General features: G+C 60.3%; 1 protein-coding gene across 4 annotated transcripts; it reads right to left on the bottom strand.

Moving 5' to 3' along the window:
- Nucleotides 1–32: 32 nt before the first annotated feature.
- Nucleotides 33–15,635, bottom strand: FTSJ3 (FtsJ RNA 2'-O-methyltransferase 3). 4 transcript variants are annotated; one of them, XM_077806304.1, is made up of 22 exons: nt 15,569–15,635; nt 14,261–14,437; nt 13,855–13,960; nt 12,861–12,907; nt 12,552–12,631; nt 12,073–12,172; nt 11,347–11,541; nt 11,147–11,262; nt 9,013–9,117; nt 8,661–8,761; nt 8,493–8,573; nt 8,141–8,284; nt 7,212–7,347; nt 6,729–6,925; nt 5,746–5,857; nt 5,046–5,136; nt 4,451–4,610; nt 4,183–4,259; nt 2,944–3,046; nt 1,660–1,843; nt 1,450–1,544; nt 33–888 (listed from the first exon to the last, which is right to left on the bottom strand). In XM_077806304.1, the coding sequence occupies exons 2-22, from the start codon at nt 14,325–14,327 to the stop codon at nt 699–701; spliced, it is 2,487 nt and encodes an 828-aa protein (XP_077662430.1). In that variant the 5' UTR covers nt 14,328–14,437; nt 15,569–15,635; the 3' UTR covers nt 33–698. The 4 variants fall into 4 exon arrangements, 3 of the variants coding, with proteins under 3 accessions (XP_077662430.1, XP_077662433.1, XP_077662432.1); XM_077806307.1 differs by lacking the exon at nt 15,569–15,635 and adding an exon at nt 15,464–15,501; XM_077806306.1 differs by lacking the exon at nt 15,569–15,635 and adding an exon at nt 14,529–14,694.
- Nucleotides 15,636–15,693: the final 58 nt, after the last annotated feature.

The raw sequence follows: 15,693 nt of genomic DNA, 5'->3' as shown, positions 1-15,693 counted from the left end.
CAGTCTAGCGGAGCCATGGGGAACAGCAAACAGGCCCAGAGAACAGGGTTTAATTTCAGAGCAAGCTAGGAGTGCTGCGTCCCCCAGTGAGACCAGACAGTGGAGATGAGAAAGGGACAGGGACGCCTCCCGCTGCCCAGCTTTAGCTCCTGCTTTCCCAGCGAACCCCCGCACCATGCACCCGCTCAGCCTACAACCAAAGCAGGAAGCAATGCCGGACCGAGCTCCAAGGAGCCCCTGCTACTGGCCAGGCCACGGACTGCACAGGGATTGGCCCAGCGCAGGAAGCCTGGCTGAAAGCAACAGTCAAAGCAGCTTGTGAACCTCCTGGCCTTGCTCTCTGGGGGGACCGGGACATGCACGCAGTGGGGTGTGGCTAGAAGGTGAATGTACAGAGTAGAATTGACAGCTGTGATGTCAACATAACCACAGGACCAGGGCTAACCAATCGTCTGGCGCACAGCAAGCCTGGGAAGGGCGGTAGTGCCAGGAAGCTGAGGCTGGCATGGCCAGTTCCCGTGAGGCTGCAGACAGGAAGTGGCTCCATTGCCCATAGGAAGTGACCTCTTATGATCCAGAGTGTGTCTCCCTCCTCCTCTGGCTGAGGAGCCGGGGGCTCAGAAGTGGGCTGTCCAGCTACCCCAGCCTGGCACATGGTGCCAGGCACTGGCCATGCCCAGCCCTCGGGGGCAGAGTCCTCACTTGCGGCGCCGTTTCGTCTTCTCTTTTCCTTTCTGAGCCCTCATGTCCTTCTTCATGCGGCTGTCCACCACCTTGAAGTGTCCCTTGACCCCTGCAGGGCGCCGCACGCGCCGGCCAACTCCCTTCTTGGCTACCAGGTAGGTGACCTCCCGCTTCTCCTTCCCCAGGCCGGCCTTCTTGTAGATGCTGCCAGAGGAGAGGGGAGAGAGGTCAGAGCAGAGACCTGCCCCCCAGCCGCTTGCCTGCCGGGTGGGAACAAGCCCAAGGAGGAATCAGACCAACAGGGGGTGTCAATGTGACAGCTGGTGGGAGCAACTCCCAGCTCTGGATTCCAATGCTTCCCAGGGCATGAACTGCTCTGGGCTGAGCCCCCATCTCCACAGCCCTAAGAGCTGCCACGTCCTCCAGGGCTGCAGCCTCAGAAAAGCATGGGGACCCCCTTCCTGTCTGACCCCCACCACCTCCCCACCTTTGTTCTCAGCTGCCTCTTCAGCCCGTCCAGCCAGCCAGCCCCCCACCCTCCCAGGTCACGTCCTCTTCTCAGAGCTCCCCCAGGTCAACGCCACTGCCCAATATTGGTGCCCCAAGCAGCAGGGGCCTGGCCAAGGCAGAGGTGGGGAGCTGAAACGACCCCTCGGGAGCCTCATGGCTGCTTGCCTGCCTGGCACGACTTCCGTTGTTCTGACAGATCCCAGGACAATCCAACCACCCCTTGCCCATGCCGTAGATCCCGACATCATAACTCACCTGCGCAGCTGGGCCACCTTTTCACGCTCTGAAATATCCACTGTGCTCACCACAGCCTCCGCCTTCTTCTTCATCTGTTCCATCTTCTTCAGCATCTGGGGGAGATGGGAGAGATTAGGGAGTAGCTGGGGGGGCCCGGGCAGGCGGGGAGAGAAGAGGGTAGGGGAAGGGCAACTCTGCCCAGGGACGCAGGCCACGCAGCTCACTTACCCGCCGCTTCTTCCGGGCCTTGGCCTCTGCCACCTTTTTGATGGGGCGGGCGTTGATCTGGCACCAGCGCTGCCGGTACTCCTCCACCGTCTGCCGGTCCAGAGGCAGCTGCTTCCGGCGGTGCTGCTGTTCTTCCTGCTGGAACCACTCAGGCAGCTCCCCCTCCTCCTCGTTAAAGGCATACCTGGGGAAGGGGTGCCCCAGCTGACGGTGGGGCCCAGGGACAAGCAGAGGAGTAGGCCCTCCTCCGCCCCCGCCCCCAGCCTTGGGGCTAACAGACAGAAGACTCAGACTCATAGACATTAAGGTCAGAAGGGACCGTTACGACCATCTAGTCTGACCTCCGGCATAATGCAGGCCACAGAATCTCACCCACCCACTCCTGCAATAAACCTCTCACCTTTGTCTGAGCTACTGAAGTCCTAAAATTGTGGTTTAAAGACTTCAAGGAGCAGAGAATCCTCCAGCAAGTGACCTGTGCCCCATGCTGTAGAGGAAGGCAAAAAACCCCCAGGGCCTCTGCCAATCTGCCCTGGAGAAAAATTCCTTCCCGACCCCAAATATGGCAGTCAGCACGTGGGCAAGATTCACCAGCCAGATACCCAGGAAAGAATTCTCTATAGTAACTCAGATCCCACCCCATCTAACGTCCCATCACAGGCCATTGGGCCTATTTACCATGAATAGTTAAAGATCAATTAATTGCCAAAATCATGTTATCCCATCATACCATCTCCTCCATAAACTTATCGAGTTTAATCTTGAAGCCAGATACATCTTTTGCCCCCACTGCTCCCCTTGGAAGGCTACTCCAAAACTTCACTCCTCTGATGGTCAGAAACCTTCGTCTAATTCCAAGTCTAAACTTCCTGATGGATATAAACTGGCCAGTTGTTCTTGTGTCCACATTGGTACTGAGCTTAAATAATTCCTCTCCCTCCCTGGTATATATCCCTCTGATATATTTATAGAGAGCAATCATATCTCCCCTCAGCCTTCTTTTGGTTAGGCTAAACAAGCCAAGCTCCTGACACCACCCCCACAGAAAGTGACCACCAGACACAACTCACACCCACAGGGCAGGAGAGAAGAGGTCAAATGAGGGATCCACCTCCCGCAACACACCCTTTTCTCTACCCAAGAGGGAGCAACCAAGGGGGAACGGACCCCTCAGAATCACAGCTGTCTGCCCACCCAGTGCCGCTGCTCCCCCCCCCCCCCCCCACAGGAGCTACCCAGAGAAGCTGGTCGCCGCTGCCCCCATACTGACTGCTGCCCCGGTACCTGTTGAAGGAGTTGTCAATCAGGTCCCGCTTGGCTTTCCTGGAGGTGGCAATGACAGACCCCAGCGCGAGCCCCTCCGCATCCAGGACACGGGCTCGCTTCACTGTGTGTGTGGGGGGGGGGGGGGGGGGAGGGAGGAGAGAAGATGGACAAGTATGGGCTCAGGCTGCTACAAACCCTCCCACCTGGGCCCTGGCACCTCCATATATGAAACCGTTTACTCCTGAGAGAATTCTGCACCAAAACATGAAGAATTCTGCAAGTTTTATATGTCCAATAAACGTGGAGGCTCCAGCATGGCAGTGGGGAGGACAGGCCACTGGCTGCTCAGGGGTGGGAGATCACAGTGCAGCTCCCCCAGGACACAGACTCAGTGGTGAGGCTGCACCCAACCCTGATGCAGCGCAAGGACCAGGCCTGCCCCAGAAACACCCCAGGGCCCTGCCCCTCCATGCCAGGTGTGGGCAGGCAGGCTCAGCCCAGCAGAATCCAAGTGTGGAGGGGCTTAGCGTGGGGGGATCCAGGTGTGGGTTGAGAGGGTTCTGTGTGGGGCAATCTGGGTGCAGGCGGCTCAGTGGGGGATCCAGGAGCAATGGTAATGGGACTCTGCAGGGGGGTCCAGGTGAAGGTGGTTGGGGCTCAGCGGGAGGGGGGGTCTGGGTGTGGAGGGTTCAGTGGGGTGGGGATCCAGGTGCAGCTGCTTGGGGCTCGTGGGATGAGGATCCAGGTGCAGGTGGCTCGTCAGGGTGGTCCAGGTGCAGGGGGAGCAATGGGTGCAGGATGCATGGGGGAGGGGGGAATTTGCAGAGCTTCCTACAGCCAGGGGAGAAATCTGGGGGTGGCTCTGACAACCCCGGATGCTGTGCAGGGGAGGAGCCACCAGCCGGGTCTTCCCCAGTCCCGCCCCATTCCCCACGGTGATTTACCTCTCTGCCGGCTGCCCTGGACACCCGAAACATACTGATGGGGAGGGTCACATGACGGCTCTTTTGGCTTCCCTTTACTTCCCTGTCAGAAAGTCATTTTTCTGCAGGGAAGCAAAGAAATCTGTGGGGCACTTAAACTCTGCGCATGCGCAGTGGTGCAGAATTCCCCCACGAGTAGAAACCTCCATGGCCAGATATCCGTGGCCTTATGCCCTGTGCCCACCACCCAGCCCTGAGCTCCATGCTGGTGTCCAGGGGTGCAGACACCCCAGCAGGGCTGCCTTTCCCTGCACAGAGCCCCCACTCAACTCACCCGGGTCCTCAATGGGCACCACCTCGAAGCCACCTGGCTCAACCAGCGCCCGCTTCCTTCCCTTCTGCGACGTCTCCCTGGGGGGAAGACAGGAGCTGTCACTGCCGCTCATACAGTGTCTCCCAAGGCAAGGGTGCTCAGGACTGGGGGGGAGGGGCAGCCCCCCCAGCTCATCCCTCCCACTGCGTAGAGTCTGGGGGCCTGGGGCCCTGCTACACCCACCCCGCCCCCACACCAGGCAGGCCAGCGACCCCCATTTGCTCCTCACCTCTCCTCGTCGCTGCTGCTGTCAGAGTCGTCTTCGCCACTGCTCCCCCCGCCCTGGGCTTCGCTGGGACCAGCCCCTACGGCTGCCCTGGGCCCCACCTCTGCTGCAGCTCCATCCTGGGATGGGGGCAGCTTCTTCTGCTCCTTCCCCTTCACGTTCCCTGGGTGTGACAAGCAAGGCCAGTGGGTGAGGCGGACTGGGGGGCCCCCAAGGGAGCTCATTGCTGGGAGGGGCATTGCTGCTGGTCATGCTGATAAGAGGTAATCCTGCTTCCCAGGGGCCCCAGCCACACCGGTTGAATGGACAGCATGGGGACGGCCTGTTAGCTGCAGGGGAGCCCTGCGCCCTGCCCTGTTTGGCTGGGCCCCTTTCCCTGGGGGCTGAGCCAGGGTCAAGCTTGTCTCACCAGACACTCCCCCCATTCAGGTGGTTCCGAGAGCAAGCCGGGGACCCAGAGCTCCAATTGCTTCTGTGACCTTGTGGCCAGTTCCTCACCTGGACAATGGGGGCCCAGCTTCCTCCTGGGCTTGGCTGCCAAGGGTGCTACCCCCAGCGACAGCAGGCCTTGTGCATCACACCATGGCCCCCTTCTCACCTGGCAGCGGCTCCTTCCTCTCAGACAGCACCTGCGCCTGGCTGATCTCCAGGGCCTCGTCTGCGTCGTCCTCAATGCCGGCAAAGACCTCCTAGGGACAGGGAGCGCTCAATCACAGAAGGCAGGGCTGAGCTGGTAGGGAGGTGGGGGGCAGCAAGAGACACGTGAATGGCAGGGATCTGGCGGAGGAGGGGGCAGCGGGAAACACATGGGTAGCAGGGAGCTGGAGGGGAGAGACACATGGGTGGCAGGGAGCTGGCCGGGGGGCAATGAGAGACACGTGGGTGGCAGGGAGCTGGCAGGGATGGATGGGGCAGTGAGAGACACGTGGGTAGCTGGCAGGAGGGGGCAAGGACACAGGCCCTCATGCGTGGGCTGTTCCCACTGTGCTCCCCACTCTCCCCCCTGGGATCCCTGAAGCCCACGTGGGGAGACTCTGGCCCCTGTAATTCCCCAGCCCTGCGGCTGCCCAGCCCCAGGCAGGCCTCCCTGGGGGAGCTCAGGAGTCTCCTGCCAGCCATTAGTACCACAGCTCACATGTGCTGTGCTGCCACCAGAGGGCGACAGGCCAGAGCCAGCGCAGACCTATCTCCAGCCAGCAGAGGGTGGGTGAACCCAGGTGAGGCTGGAGCCGCTGCACAGGGGCTGGGACACCCCCCACCCCAGGGCCTGGCCCTTCCTGGCCAGCGGGGGCACTCACCTTCCTGAACCACAGGGTGGTTTGCCTCTTGTCCAGCACCGACTTCTCCTCCAGGGGCACCAGCAGGGGATTCTCCTCCCCCTCCTCCTCTGCCAACTGCTGGAAGGTCCCTCTGCAACACAGCCAGCCGGGCACGCTCAGCCCTGGCACCACGGACAGGGACCCGGCAGGGGCAGCCAGGCTGCTTCACACAGGGCTCCCCGAGGCAGGGCACTCAGCAGAGCTGCCCACCTGGCTACAACCCCTAGGAAATGGGGCAGAAGCTCCCACTGCAGCAGTGCTGCAAGGGTTAAGGGCCAAGCAGGCCGACTCCATCCGCCTGGTCATCACCCCAGCCAGTCTCAGCGCCTCCTACTGGGAGCCCGGAGTGGAGGGGCTGTCGTTTGCCCAGCACCCCTCATGGCCATGGCCCTACCAAATTTACATCATTTTCGTAAATTTTAGTCACAGCATTTTAAAAAGCTTGAATGTCACGGTTTCAGATACTTAAATTTCATGGTGTTGTAACAAAGCATGAATATGTATTTAAAAATTGCAAAATATAAACATGTAAAGCCCCCGCCAACCCTCCCCCCCCCAAAAGGTGATGAACCCCCAATGCAGTGCCACCCCCACTTCTGCGCTGCTGCTGGCGGCGGTGCTGCCTTCAGAGCTGGGCTCCCAGCCAGCAGCTGCCGCTCTCCAGCCGCCCAGCTCTGAAGGCGGTGCAGAAGTAGGATGGGCAATGCTGGGAGCCCCAATTTGCGAAACGCTGCTTAGGTAAAAAGTACACAAGAGACCAGATTTTACAGGGAAGGCCAGATTTCATGGTCCAGGACATGTTTTTCACGGACATGAATTTGGTAGCGCCCTACTCACGGCCAAGCTGGTCCGCAAGCTGCTCCAACCAGGGGGATTTTACTGCAGCTGCCAGGATCCCTCACCTGCCCTCCAGCCCCAGGGCAGGTGGGTGAGCGCCCCCTGCTCCCCACGACAGCTCTGACCTCTTTGGGCCCAGTCCCCGCTTGGCTTCCTGCAGCCGCTCCTCGACGTCGGCCAGCTCATCTGAGCCCAAGTCGCTGGCCAGAGACACATCGTCCGCGTCGTCCTGCTCCGAGAGGGCCACGTCATCCTCTTCATGCGGCGCCTCCAGGAAGGCATCAGCAGACGCCATATCACCCCGGGCCACCTCGTTCAGCAGCTGAGGACCAGGGAGCGAGTTTCAGGAGCCAGGCCCCACAGAAATCAAATCATCCTGTCTCCTCTTCCTCTCCTGCCAGTTCCCCCTTTGGCCAGCCGCTCTCCCAGCCCAGCACCCACCTGGCCGGCCAACACCCCTGGAGTGCCCCCACCCGCCACGCTCCTAGCCCTGCTCACTCCCCTGTAGCCTCCTCATTGCCCAAGGCCCACCAACCCTCCAGCTCTGCCCCGAGCAGACACTGGCCGTCACGCCGGTGGGGAGCCAGCTGTCGCCCCCGCAGCCTCACCCGGGTCTTGCCAATGGTTCTGAGGGAGAACATGCCAGTCTCGCCCTCGTCCGCGATGGAGACACCGGGCAGGTCCATCTTCAGCTCAATGCGCTCACGCTGCTTCCGCTGCTCTTTCAGGATCTTCTTCTTCTTCCTGGGGGGAACCCCGCCGGGGGAGGGGTGTCATGCTGCAGCCAGTGCCCCACAGCTGCTGTCACAAGGATGGGAGCCCGGCTGCCCCAGCATGCCTCCCAGCGGGTCTGTCCGACTGCCCCCCCCAGATGGAGACCCCTGAGCTGCAGGGCTGGGCCCATAGCTCTCACAGCTCTCTACTGCTGCAGGGCCATGCTCTCCAGTCATGGGGGAAGGGGCACAATCCCCCTCACCCCCGAGGGCAACCATCATGCTGCGATAGAGCAGTGGGCTGCCACCAGGCAATGAGCTCCAGCTGCTGCTGGGGACACATGGAGCCGGGTCTTGTGGGGGGTGTCAGAGAAGGCTTGGCTGGCAGGATTCCTGGGTTCTATTCCCAGCTCTGCTGCAGACCTTGGGAGCTTGGGCAAGTCACTTCACTCAGGGCCTCTGCTTCCCTCGCACGCTGGGGTGGGCGAGCGTCTGAGCCAGGCTGGGGTCCCTGGGAAGGGCAGCAGTCCTGAGGCCAAAGGAAACTACTCCTGGAAATAGGTCTGAAGGGAGAGGAGCCATGGGGGGCACTCAAGGCACATAGGAGTACCGGGCGGGGAGGGCAGGCACCCAGGGAGCTTCCAGGGTGCCCAAGTGTGGCAAGGGAGAGCCCCCTGCAGCATTTCTGCTGGCTGGACACCCCAGCCCAGCTGAGGATGAGCCCATCACATGCCTGAAAATAGCGGGAGCTCACAGCACTGAGCTCCCCCCACCCCTGGGTGCCCAGATCCCCTCGCTCAGCCCCCTAGGAAGGCAGCACTCACCTCTTCAGCTCAGCCACTTCCTCTGCCTTCAGCTCTGCCAGCCTCAGCTCCATCTCCTCCTCCTCAGCGGCTCCATCCCCAGCTGCTCCCGATGTCTTCCCGACCTCCTCCTCGCCACCCTCCTCCTCCTCGCCGGAGCTCAAGCTGGCAGAAGATGGAGTCACTCAGCCTGGCCCTGCCCCACCAGCCAACCCTGGGCTAGGCTCCCCAGCGCAACCAGTTGGGGGGTACTAGCTACAGAGCTCCCGGTGTCACAGCACCCCCTGGTGTCACAGCACCCCCTGGTGTCACAGCACCCCCTGGTGTGCATGGAGGGGGCAGCTGAGGTTGGAAGCCACGTTTCTCGTCCTACCTGATGTCCAACTCCTTGGCCTGCTCCTTCAGTTTTCTGGCCATAAAGCGACGGAGCTTCGTCCTCCAGTTCAGCAGGGCCCTGAGCAGAGAGGCAGCGAGTTAGAGCCAGCCACCCCAGGCAATGCCAGACTTCCCAAGCCCAGGCTGCGTGCCCCCGCCCCCGTACCTGAGCTCCTTGCGGCCCAGCACACGGATGTCCCGGCAGCACTGGTGCAGCTCCTCGGTGGTGATGCTGTGCCGCTCCAGCTCGCTGTCCCCCAGCGTGATCTGCACAGGAGCCGAAGGGGAAAGGCTGCAGCTGCCTCCTTCCCGAGGCCCCGCAGCCCCCGCAACCCTTCCCTGCCCCAAGCCCAAGGTCAGGGCCACGGGTCCCACCAGCAAGCCCCTGGGTGCTGCTAAGTGCACTGCAGGCGTCCAGCAGAGGGGCTGAGCCGAGCCCAGCACACATGCCCAGGGTCTAGCCTGTGGGCCCTGCCTTCTCCGCTCCCACCGGGGCCAGCCATGCCCTGGGCACTCACCTCGTTGGCCTTGGAGAGAAAATCCACAGGGTTGGGGGCCTTGAGGAAATCCATCAGCGTGAAGCGGTGATAGAGCGTTGTGTCCCCTTCCGCGTATCCCTCCGCCTGTGAGACGGGAGAGCGGGGTCAGAGCCGTACGTTCACGGCAGGGCCATCAGATCAGCTAGCCTGACCTCTGGCCTAGCCCAGCTGCTTCACTTCCCCCCTCACGCCCATATGGAACCCACCGCTTGTGGTGGCTAAAGCTCCTTCCAGAAGCCTCCAGCCTGGAGCTGGCGACACCGAGATGGGGCCCCCTCCCTTCCCTGGGCAGTTTGCTCCAATGGCCAGTCGCCCGCTCAGGGAACACTTCCTGCCCCATTTCTAATTTGAATGTGCCTAACTTCAGCTTCCAGCCAGGGGTTCTCGTTTTGCCTGTCGCCCTTAACGAGCCTGTTAGTCGCCAGTATTTTCTCCCCGTGAAGATTAAATCACTGTCGTCATGACAACTCTCAGTCTGCTCTGTGATCAGCGAAACAGAGCGAGCTCTGCGTGTCACTCTCTGGCCTCTTCGCCAGCCCCCGAATCGGTTTTGTGGCTCTTTTCTGCACCCTCTCGAATACGTCAACACCTTTTCGAATGCGGACCCCTGACTGGTGTGCGATCTCCAGCGTCGATCCCAGCAGTGCCATACAGAACTCTGCTTCGACTCCCCTCTTCACACAGCCACGGGTCACATCAGCATCACACCTGGAGCTCCCGGGCAGCTACTTGTCCACGAGCACTCCTAGGTCCTGTCCAGAGTCCCTGCTTTCCAGGACACAGGCCCCCATTCTGCAGGTACGGCCCTAGACACATGACCTTGCTTTTGGCTGAATTAAAACACCTGGTGTTTGAATGGGTCCAGATCACCCTGCGATCCTGATCGCTCCATAGCGCTACCCTGTCCCAATTGGTATGTCTCAATCCACAAATCTTTGGCTCAGTTGCACCTTTGCTATTTGCTTCCCGACTGATGAAAACTTTGAATGAGGTCAGGCCTAGTACCAGTCCCTGTGGAACCTCACTGGACACTCGCCCATTTGATGACGATGCCATACGGACAAACACTTTCTGAGATCTGTCAGTTCCCCAGATCTTAATCCACTCACTGCGTGCTTCGCAGGTACCGCTCAGTGCTACGTTTTTAGTTAGCCTGTTGTGCAGTACTAAGACAAGAACCTTTCGAAGAATGAAATCAGGTTTGTTTGACAAGAAACCCCCCACCACCACCAAATCACGCTGACTGGCATGAATTAACATCAGTAGGCTAGAGATTTTCTCAGCCTGCTCTTTTAGGACTTTTTGGGTGCTAGTTATTTGCTAGTGACTTGCTGATTTTAAAATGTTTGTTCCTAGTAGATAATTTTTAACATCCACCTTGGTTACTAATGGACTAGAAACTACTTCACCATCCTCATGTAATACGATAACATAATCCTGCTTCTTGCTGAATACACAAATATTCATTAAACACTTTTCTGCCTTTTCTATATTAATAACTTTGCCATCTCCCCCAAGTATAATAAGCCTATACCATTACTAGCATTTATTTTATTCCTAATATCCTTAAACTCTTTATTGTCCTTAGCTCTGCAAACCAGGGAGTTTACCCTGATCTCTTTAGCTTCCCTTATCAATTTTCTACCCTCCATAACTTTGAATTCATATCCATTGCTATGCATTTCCCCTTTTTTCCCCCATGTGTTATATATTGCTTTTTTATGTCTAATTATCACTTTCTCTTCACCACTGAACCAGGATGGAATTTTAGACAAAATTCTTTCTTGACTGTAGAATTATGGCTTTTTGGCCACACCCTCTAAAAGGGCTCCCAATTTTCATTCATTTGCCTGTCTATATTTTTCCTCCCAGGCAATTTCACTCATAGTTTTCCTCGGCATTGGGAAATTAGCGCGTTTGAAGTGCCAAGCATATATATTACTAGCCAGATGGGATAAGTAAGCAGCAGGCTCCACTCGGTAGGGTCCAAGTGCTACAGCCTCCCCCGGCCCCACTCTAAGCTGTGCACCCCTCTCCTCATCCGTGGGGGCTACTCTCTCTGACCCAAAGGACCTCCCCTCACAGCCAAGCCCCCCGGACTGCTCACTTGTACCTTTGGTTTCTTTTTGGTCACCAACTCGCTCACAGATTTGGCCTGAATCTCAACTTCCTTGAAGGCAAATTTGGGATCAAAAAATTTGCTGTCAATTTTATCTGGGGACAGATATCCTGGGAGAGGGAAAAGGAAAGGATTAGAGATGTCAGCCAGTGACTCCCCCCCTTCCCACCCGGTAACCCCTGGCCCCAGCTCACCCTGGCAGACGACGAAGATCTCGGCCGACTCATTGCGGGAGGCCTGTGGCTTGGTGGCCTGCACCTTGCGAAAAAACTGCTGGAAGATCCACAGGAGGGGCTGGTAGTCGCGGGAGCGGAAGACTTTTGTGATAAACCAGCCACCCTTGGAAAGGAATTCACAGGCCAACTTCAGGGCCATGAGCGTCAGGTTGGCTGGAGTGGAGAATGGAGGTGGGTCAGTGCCATAGCCAACCCCATTGAGCCCTCGCTCCCAGTGGCTCCAAGCGCAGCAGGCCGGAGTGTGGCTAGGCAGTGGGATCCAGCTTGATTCTGGTTCCCACGGTGCCTGTCATTGTGGTACCTGAGGGGAAGGATAGGGCAGGGCCGGAGTCAGCCCTGGGCCTGTTGAGGAAACAACTCCACAGACACTTGCCCGGCGCTGCAACTCGTGCTCCTTTCCCTCCCCTGGGGCGTCTCACACTTCCACGGGGCCCCGGCCTCCTGCCGCTCTCTGCACTGGAGCATCCGACCAACCGTGCCGGGCTACAGCCAGAGGGTCCCAATCCCTCGTAACTGGGCTGGCCCCAGCAGGCCCTTTGCTCCTGCACTGGGGGACAGGGGCGATGGGACACAGGACTGCTGAGCTGGACGCAGGGACTGCGCTGCAGCTCCAGGGTGCAAGGGATGGAGCTGAACCCTCGGCTATCACAGGGACCAGTGCTGCCAGGCGAGTGGGGGACGTACCTTGGGAATATGCATCATGCACCCAGCTGGCCCCCACATTGGGGGCCCCGTCGTTCAGCACCACGTCCACCTTCCACGTCTGCAGTTCCTTGCGCACGGCCTGGGGGGCGAGGGCAGGGGGTGAGCCTGGGACACCCTCCCTGCCAGGACAGTCCCCCTCACATTCCCTACAGCAGAGTGGGGGAAGGGGGCGAGGGCACACAGTGAGCCCACCGCCCCTCTCCCCACGCCAGGCCTCTCCACCAACACCCCAAGACCAACGCTCCCGCCTGCCTACAGAATCTGCGCACCAGCACTGAGTGGCCGAGCCACTCCCCCCAGGGGAAACCAAGGTTGTTGGCTCAGGGATCCCACCACAGAGACGCCTCTGGGGGGCGGGTGGACATGGTGCCCCCAATTCCCCCAGAAAAAGGGCCAGGAGAGATGCGCTAAAGCATCCGGCTGTTGGAGTTCAGGAGGTGTTGTGGGGTGGGAATTACCTGGTGACACTTCTCCGTGGTGATGTCCTCCTGCAGCGTCACCACGTTGGGGATTGGCTTAATGGGGACCAAATCCACCCCTAGGAGAGAGAGACTGCTGAGACTGCATCTGCTGGACCCCCTCCCCCAACGGGGGTGCTGCCCTGTTCTCAACAGCCCCCAACTCCCATGAGAGGTGGCATCCGCCCCAGTCATCAGGAGGGACAGTGTCCCCTTCCCAACCAGCCCCTCAGCAACTGCCCCTTCTCTCCTAGGCCCAGCCCCCCAGGCATCCTGTCCTGCCCCCAGACCCACGCTCCCATCACTCACCAATAATGAGGCTCGAAACTGGCATGAACTTGGAGGCCACCTGCAGCCTGTGGAGAGGAGAGAAGGCCAGAGACAGCGTAAGGCCTCAGCTTCCTGCTTCGCCCACCATAATGACCCACACAGCCCCCCATCACAGGAAAGGAAACAAGTCCTACAGGACTGACTCTGACAGAGGAGAAACCCAAGAGGCGTGGGGCTCCGCAACCATCCCTTGGGGTCTGGCACCCCAATGAGTCTCTATGCAGCCCACAGATACGGCTGTTTGGGGTCACCCCCACTCCAGGCTGGTCCGAGACTGGGTGGAGGGCATAGTGGGGGGTCCAGCCTGGAGGGTCTGGTAGCATAGGGAGCTGCTCCCCTGACTCACAGCAACCCCGCCCAGTCCACGCTGCCTCGGCTGGGGACAGATGTGTTGCCATGGAGGACTCTACCCTCATCTTTCATGGGGAGACACCTGCGATACCTCATCTGGCAGAGCCAGAGCAGGGAGAGCTCCCTGGGGTCCCTAAGGACAGGCAATGCACCAGCAGCAGCTCCAGGCCTGGGCGCTGATCTCTTGCCAGCGACTGCCTGCTCTTGGGAGCTGCCCACTACCAGACAGTCACCCAGGGTTTGGGACAGGATAGCTCTGGCGTCCCCTGGAGTGCCACGAATTGCCCCCTGGCAGCAGCCTGCCATGGCCACAAGGCTGTTTGCCAGCCCGGGGGGGGGGGGGATGTTGGACAGTGCGTGTCCGCCGCACAATTGCTCTTCTGCCCCAAGACTCAGTTTGTTAGCCACTGATGGTGCCCAGGAAGTAGACAGGGCTGCACATGGGCTCTGGGCCTTCCCAAAATGTAAGTGAGCGGGCTGGAGCTCTGCCAAGCCAGCCAGGACATTCCTGCCTCCTGTCACCAAGGGGCCCCCGGGGTACCTGCCAGCCCCCGTTCCAAGAGCCGGGGGGCAGGGGGGTCCCCTGGGTTCTGACAGGGCAGCTGTGGCCCCTGACACTCACCAGCCGCCAGGGGCTGCACACAAGTCCAGCAGTGCGCGGGATTTCGGCAGGAACTGGAACTTCCGGTTGAGCTGAATCAGCTTGAACGAGGATCGTGAGCGAAAGCCTAAAGGGAGGGACAGTCGGAGCTTTTCAGGGATCTGGGTGAGTCCCAGCTCTGCACTCTGCAGCTGCAAGGGGGGACAAGACCAGCTTGGTGCCTGTCACAAACTCCCCAGCAGCCGCTGCAGGGCAGGAAGTGTGGAAACAAACAGAACAACTTATGGCAGGGAGCACAGCCCAGGCCGGGCCATGCGTGGGAGGTCATGGCCCAGCAGAGGTAGGATGTGGGTGCTGAGGGGCAGAGTCACATCTCAGGAGAGATGCCCCCAGAACTCAGCAGATACTGACCCTTGCCCCCGCTCACCTGTCTCCTTGGCCAGGCGGTAGAACTTGTCCCGGCGGCTCTTCCCCACTTTGCCCTTCTTGCCCATGCTGGGGGGGTGAAGGAGCCCGTAGGCTCGCTCAGGCCCAGAGTCTCTGCTCGCTCTTTGACAGGTGGGGGAGCCCCACAATCAGTCACAGGCAGCAGTGCACACGCCTTCTGTGGAGAGAGGGGAAGCGGCAGCAGGTTGAACCCAGAGTCCAAATTGTCCCTCATTGGCTCTGAACACCCCTGGGAGCACGTCACTCACCCCAACACTGGGCTGGGGGAAGGGAGGTCTCTCCCATCCCATTCTCTGCAGCTGCTCTCCAAGCCAGACTGCTACAGATCAAGGAGTGAGTAACCCCATGACTCCACCCAAGGCCCCACATCCCCATGCTGCCCCACCAGTACTGCAGTTCCAAACCCACTGCTGTCTGCAGTAGGACAACCCTCTAGATGCATTTAGTCCCCCCACCCTGCAAAAAAAATCTACATGGCTAGATATGGCCCCCCCCACACTGTGACCCCAAGCTCCAAAGCAACCCGTACCCACCCGCCTCCCACTGAGTAGCAGCTGAGTGGGGCTAGGACCCATCAGACCCCCAGCCAAATCCCCCCAAGTTCCCCCACCCCTAGCAAACCTCCCCGTGTCTCCGCACTCCCCCCGCAAATCTCCCCACCCCTGCAAACCTCCCCGTGTCCCCGCACCCACCCCCGCAAATCCCCCCACCCCAGCAAACCTCCCCGTGTCCCCGCACCCACCCCCGCAAATCCCCCCACCCCAGCAAACCTCCCCGTGTCCCCCCACCCCTAGCAAACCTCCCCGTGTCCCCGCACCCCCCCGCAAATCCCCCCACCCCTAGCAAACCTCCCCGTGTCCCCGCACCCCCCCGCAAATCCCCCCACCCCTAGCAAACCTCCCCGTGTCCCCGCACCCACCCCCGCAAATCCCCCCACCCCTAGCAAACCTCCCCGTGTCCCCGCAAATCCCCCCACCCCTAGCAAACCTCCCCGTGTCCCCGCAAATCCCCCCACCCCTAGCAAACCTCCCCGTGTCCCCGCACCCCCCCGCAAATCCCCCCACCCCTAGCAAACCTCCCCGTGTCCCCGCACCCACCCCCACAAATCCCCCCACCCCAGCAAACCTCCCCGTGTCCCCGCACCCCCCCCCGCAAATCCCCCCACCCCAGCAAATCCCTGCACCTCCCCCGCACTACTGCCCCGGCGCTGGGGGACGCTACGCTGCTCGCGGGCACAGGGTCACAGCCCGATCCCGCGTGACCGACCGGGCACCTGACCCCGACTCACCCCCACCCCGACCTGGCTGGCGGTGCGTGCAGTTTGCACACCACATGCACGTGCCACGCTACTTCCCACACTGCCCCACGCGCACCGTCACTTCCGTTTCCGTCACGACGCTGCCCAGCCGCCAT

The sequence above is a fragment of the Eretmochelys imbricata genome, chromosome 27 (assembly GCF_965152235.1).
Source record: "Eretmochelys imbricata isolate rEreImb1 chromosome 27, rEreImb1.hap1, whole genome shotgun sequence".
Taxonomy (NCBI): Eukaryota; Metazoa; Chordata; order Testudines; family Cheloniidae; genus Eretmochelys; species Eretmochelys imbricata.
The sequence above is the reverse complement of the archived record's forward strand: the minus strand, read 5'-3'. Positions and strand labels throughout refer to the sequence as shown.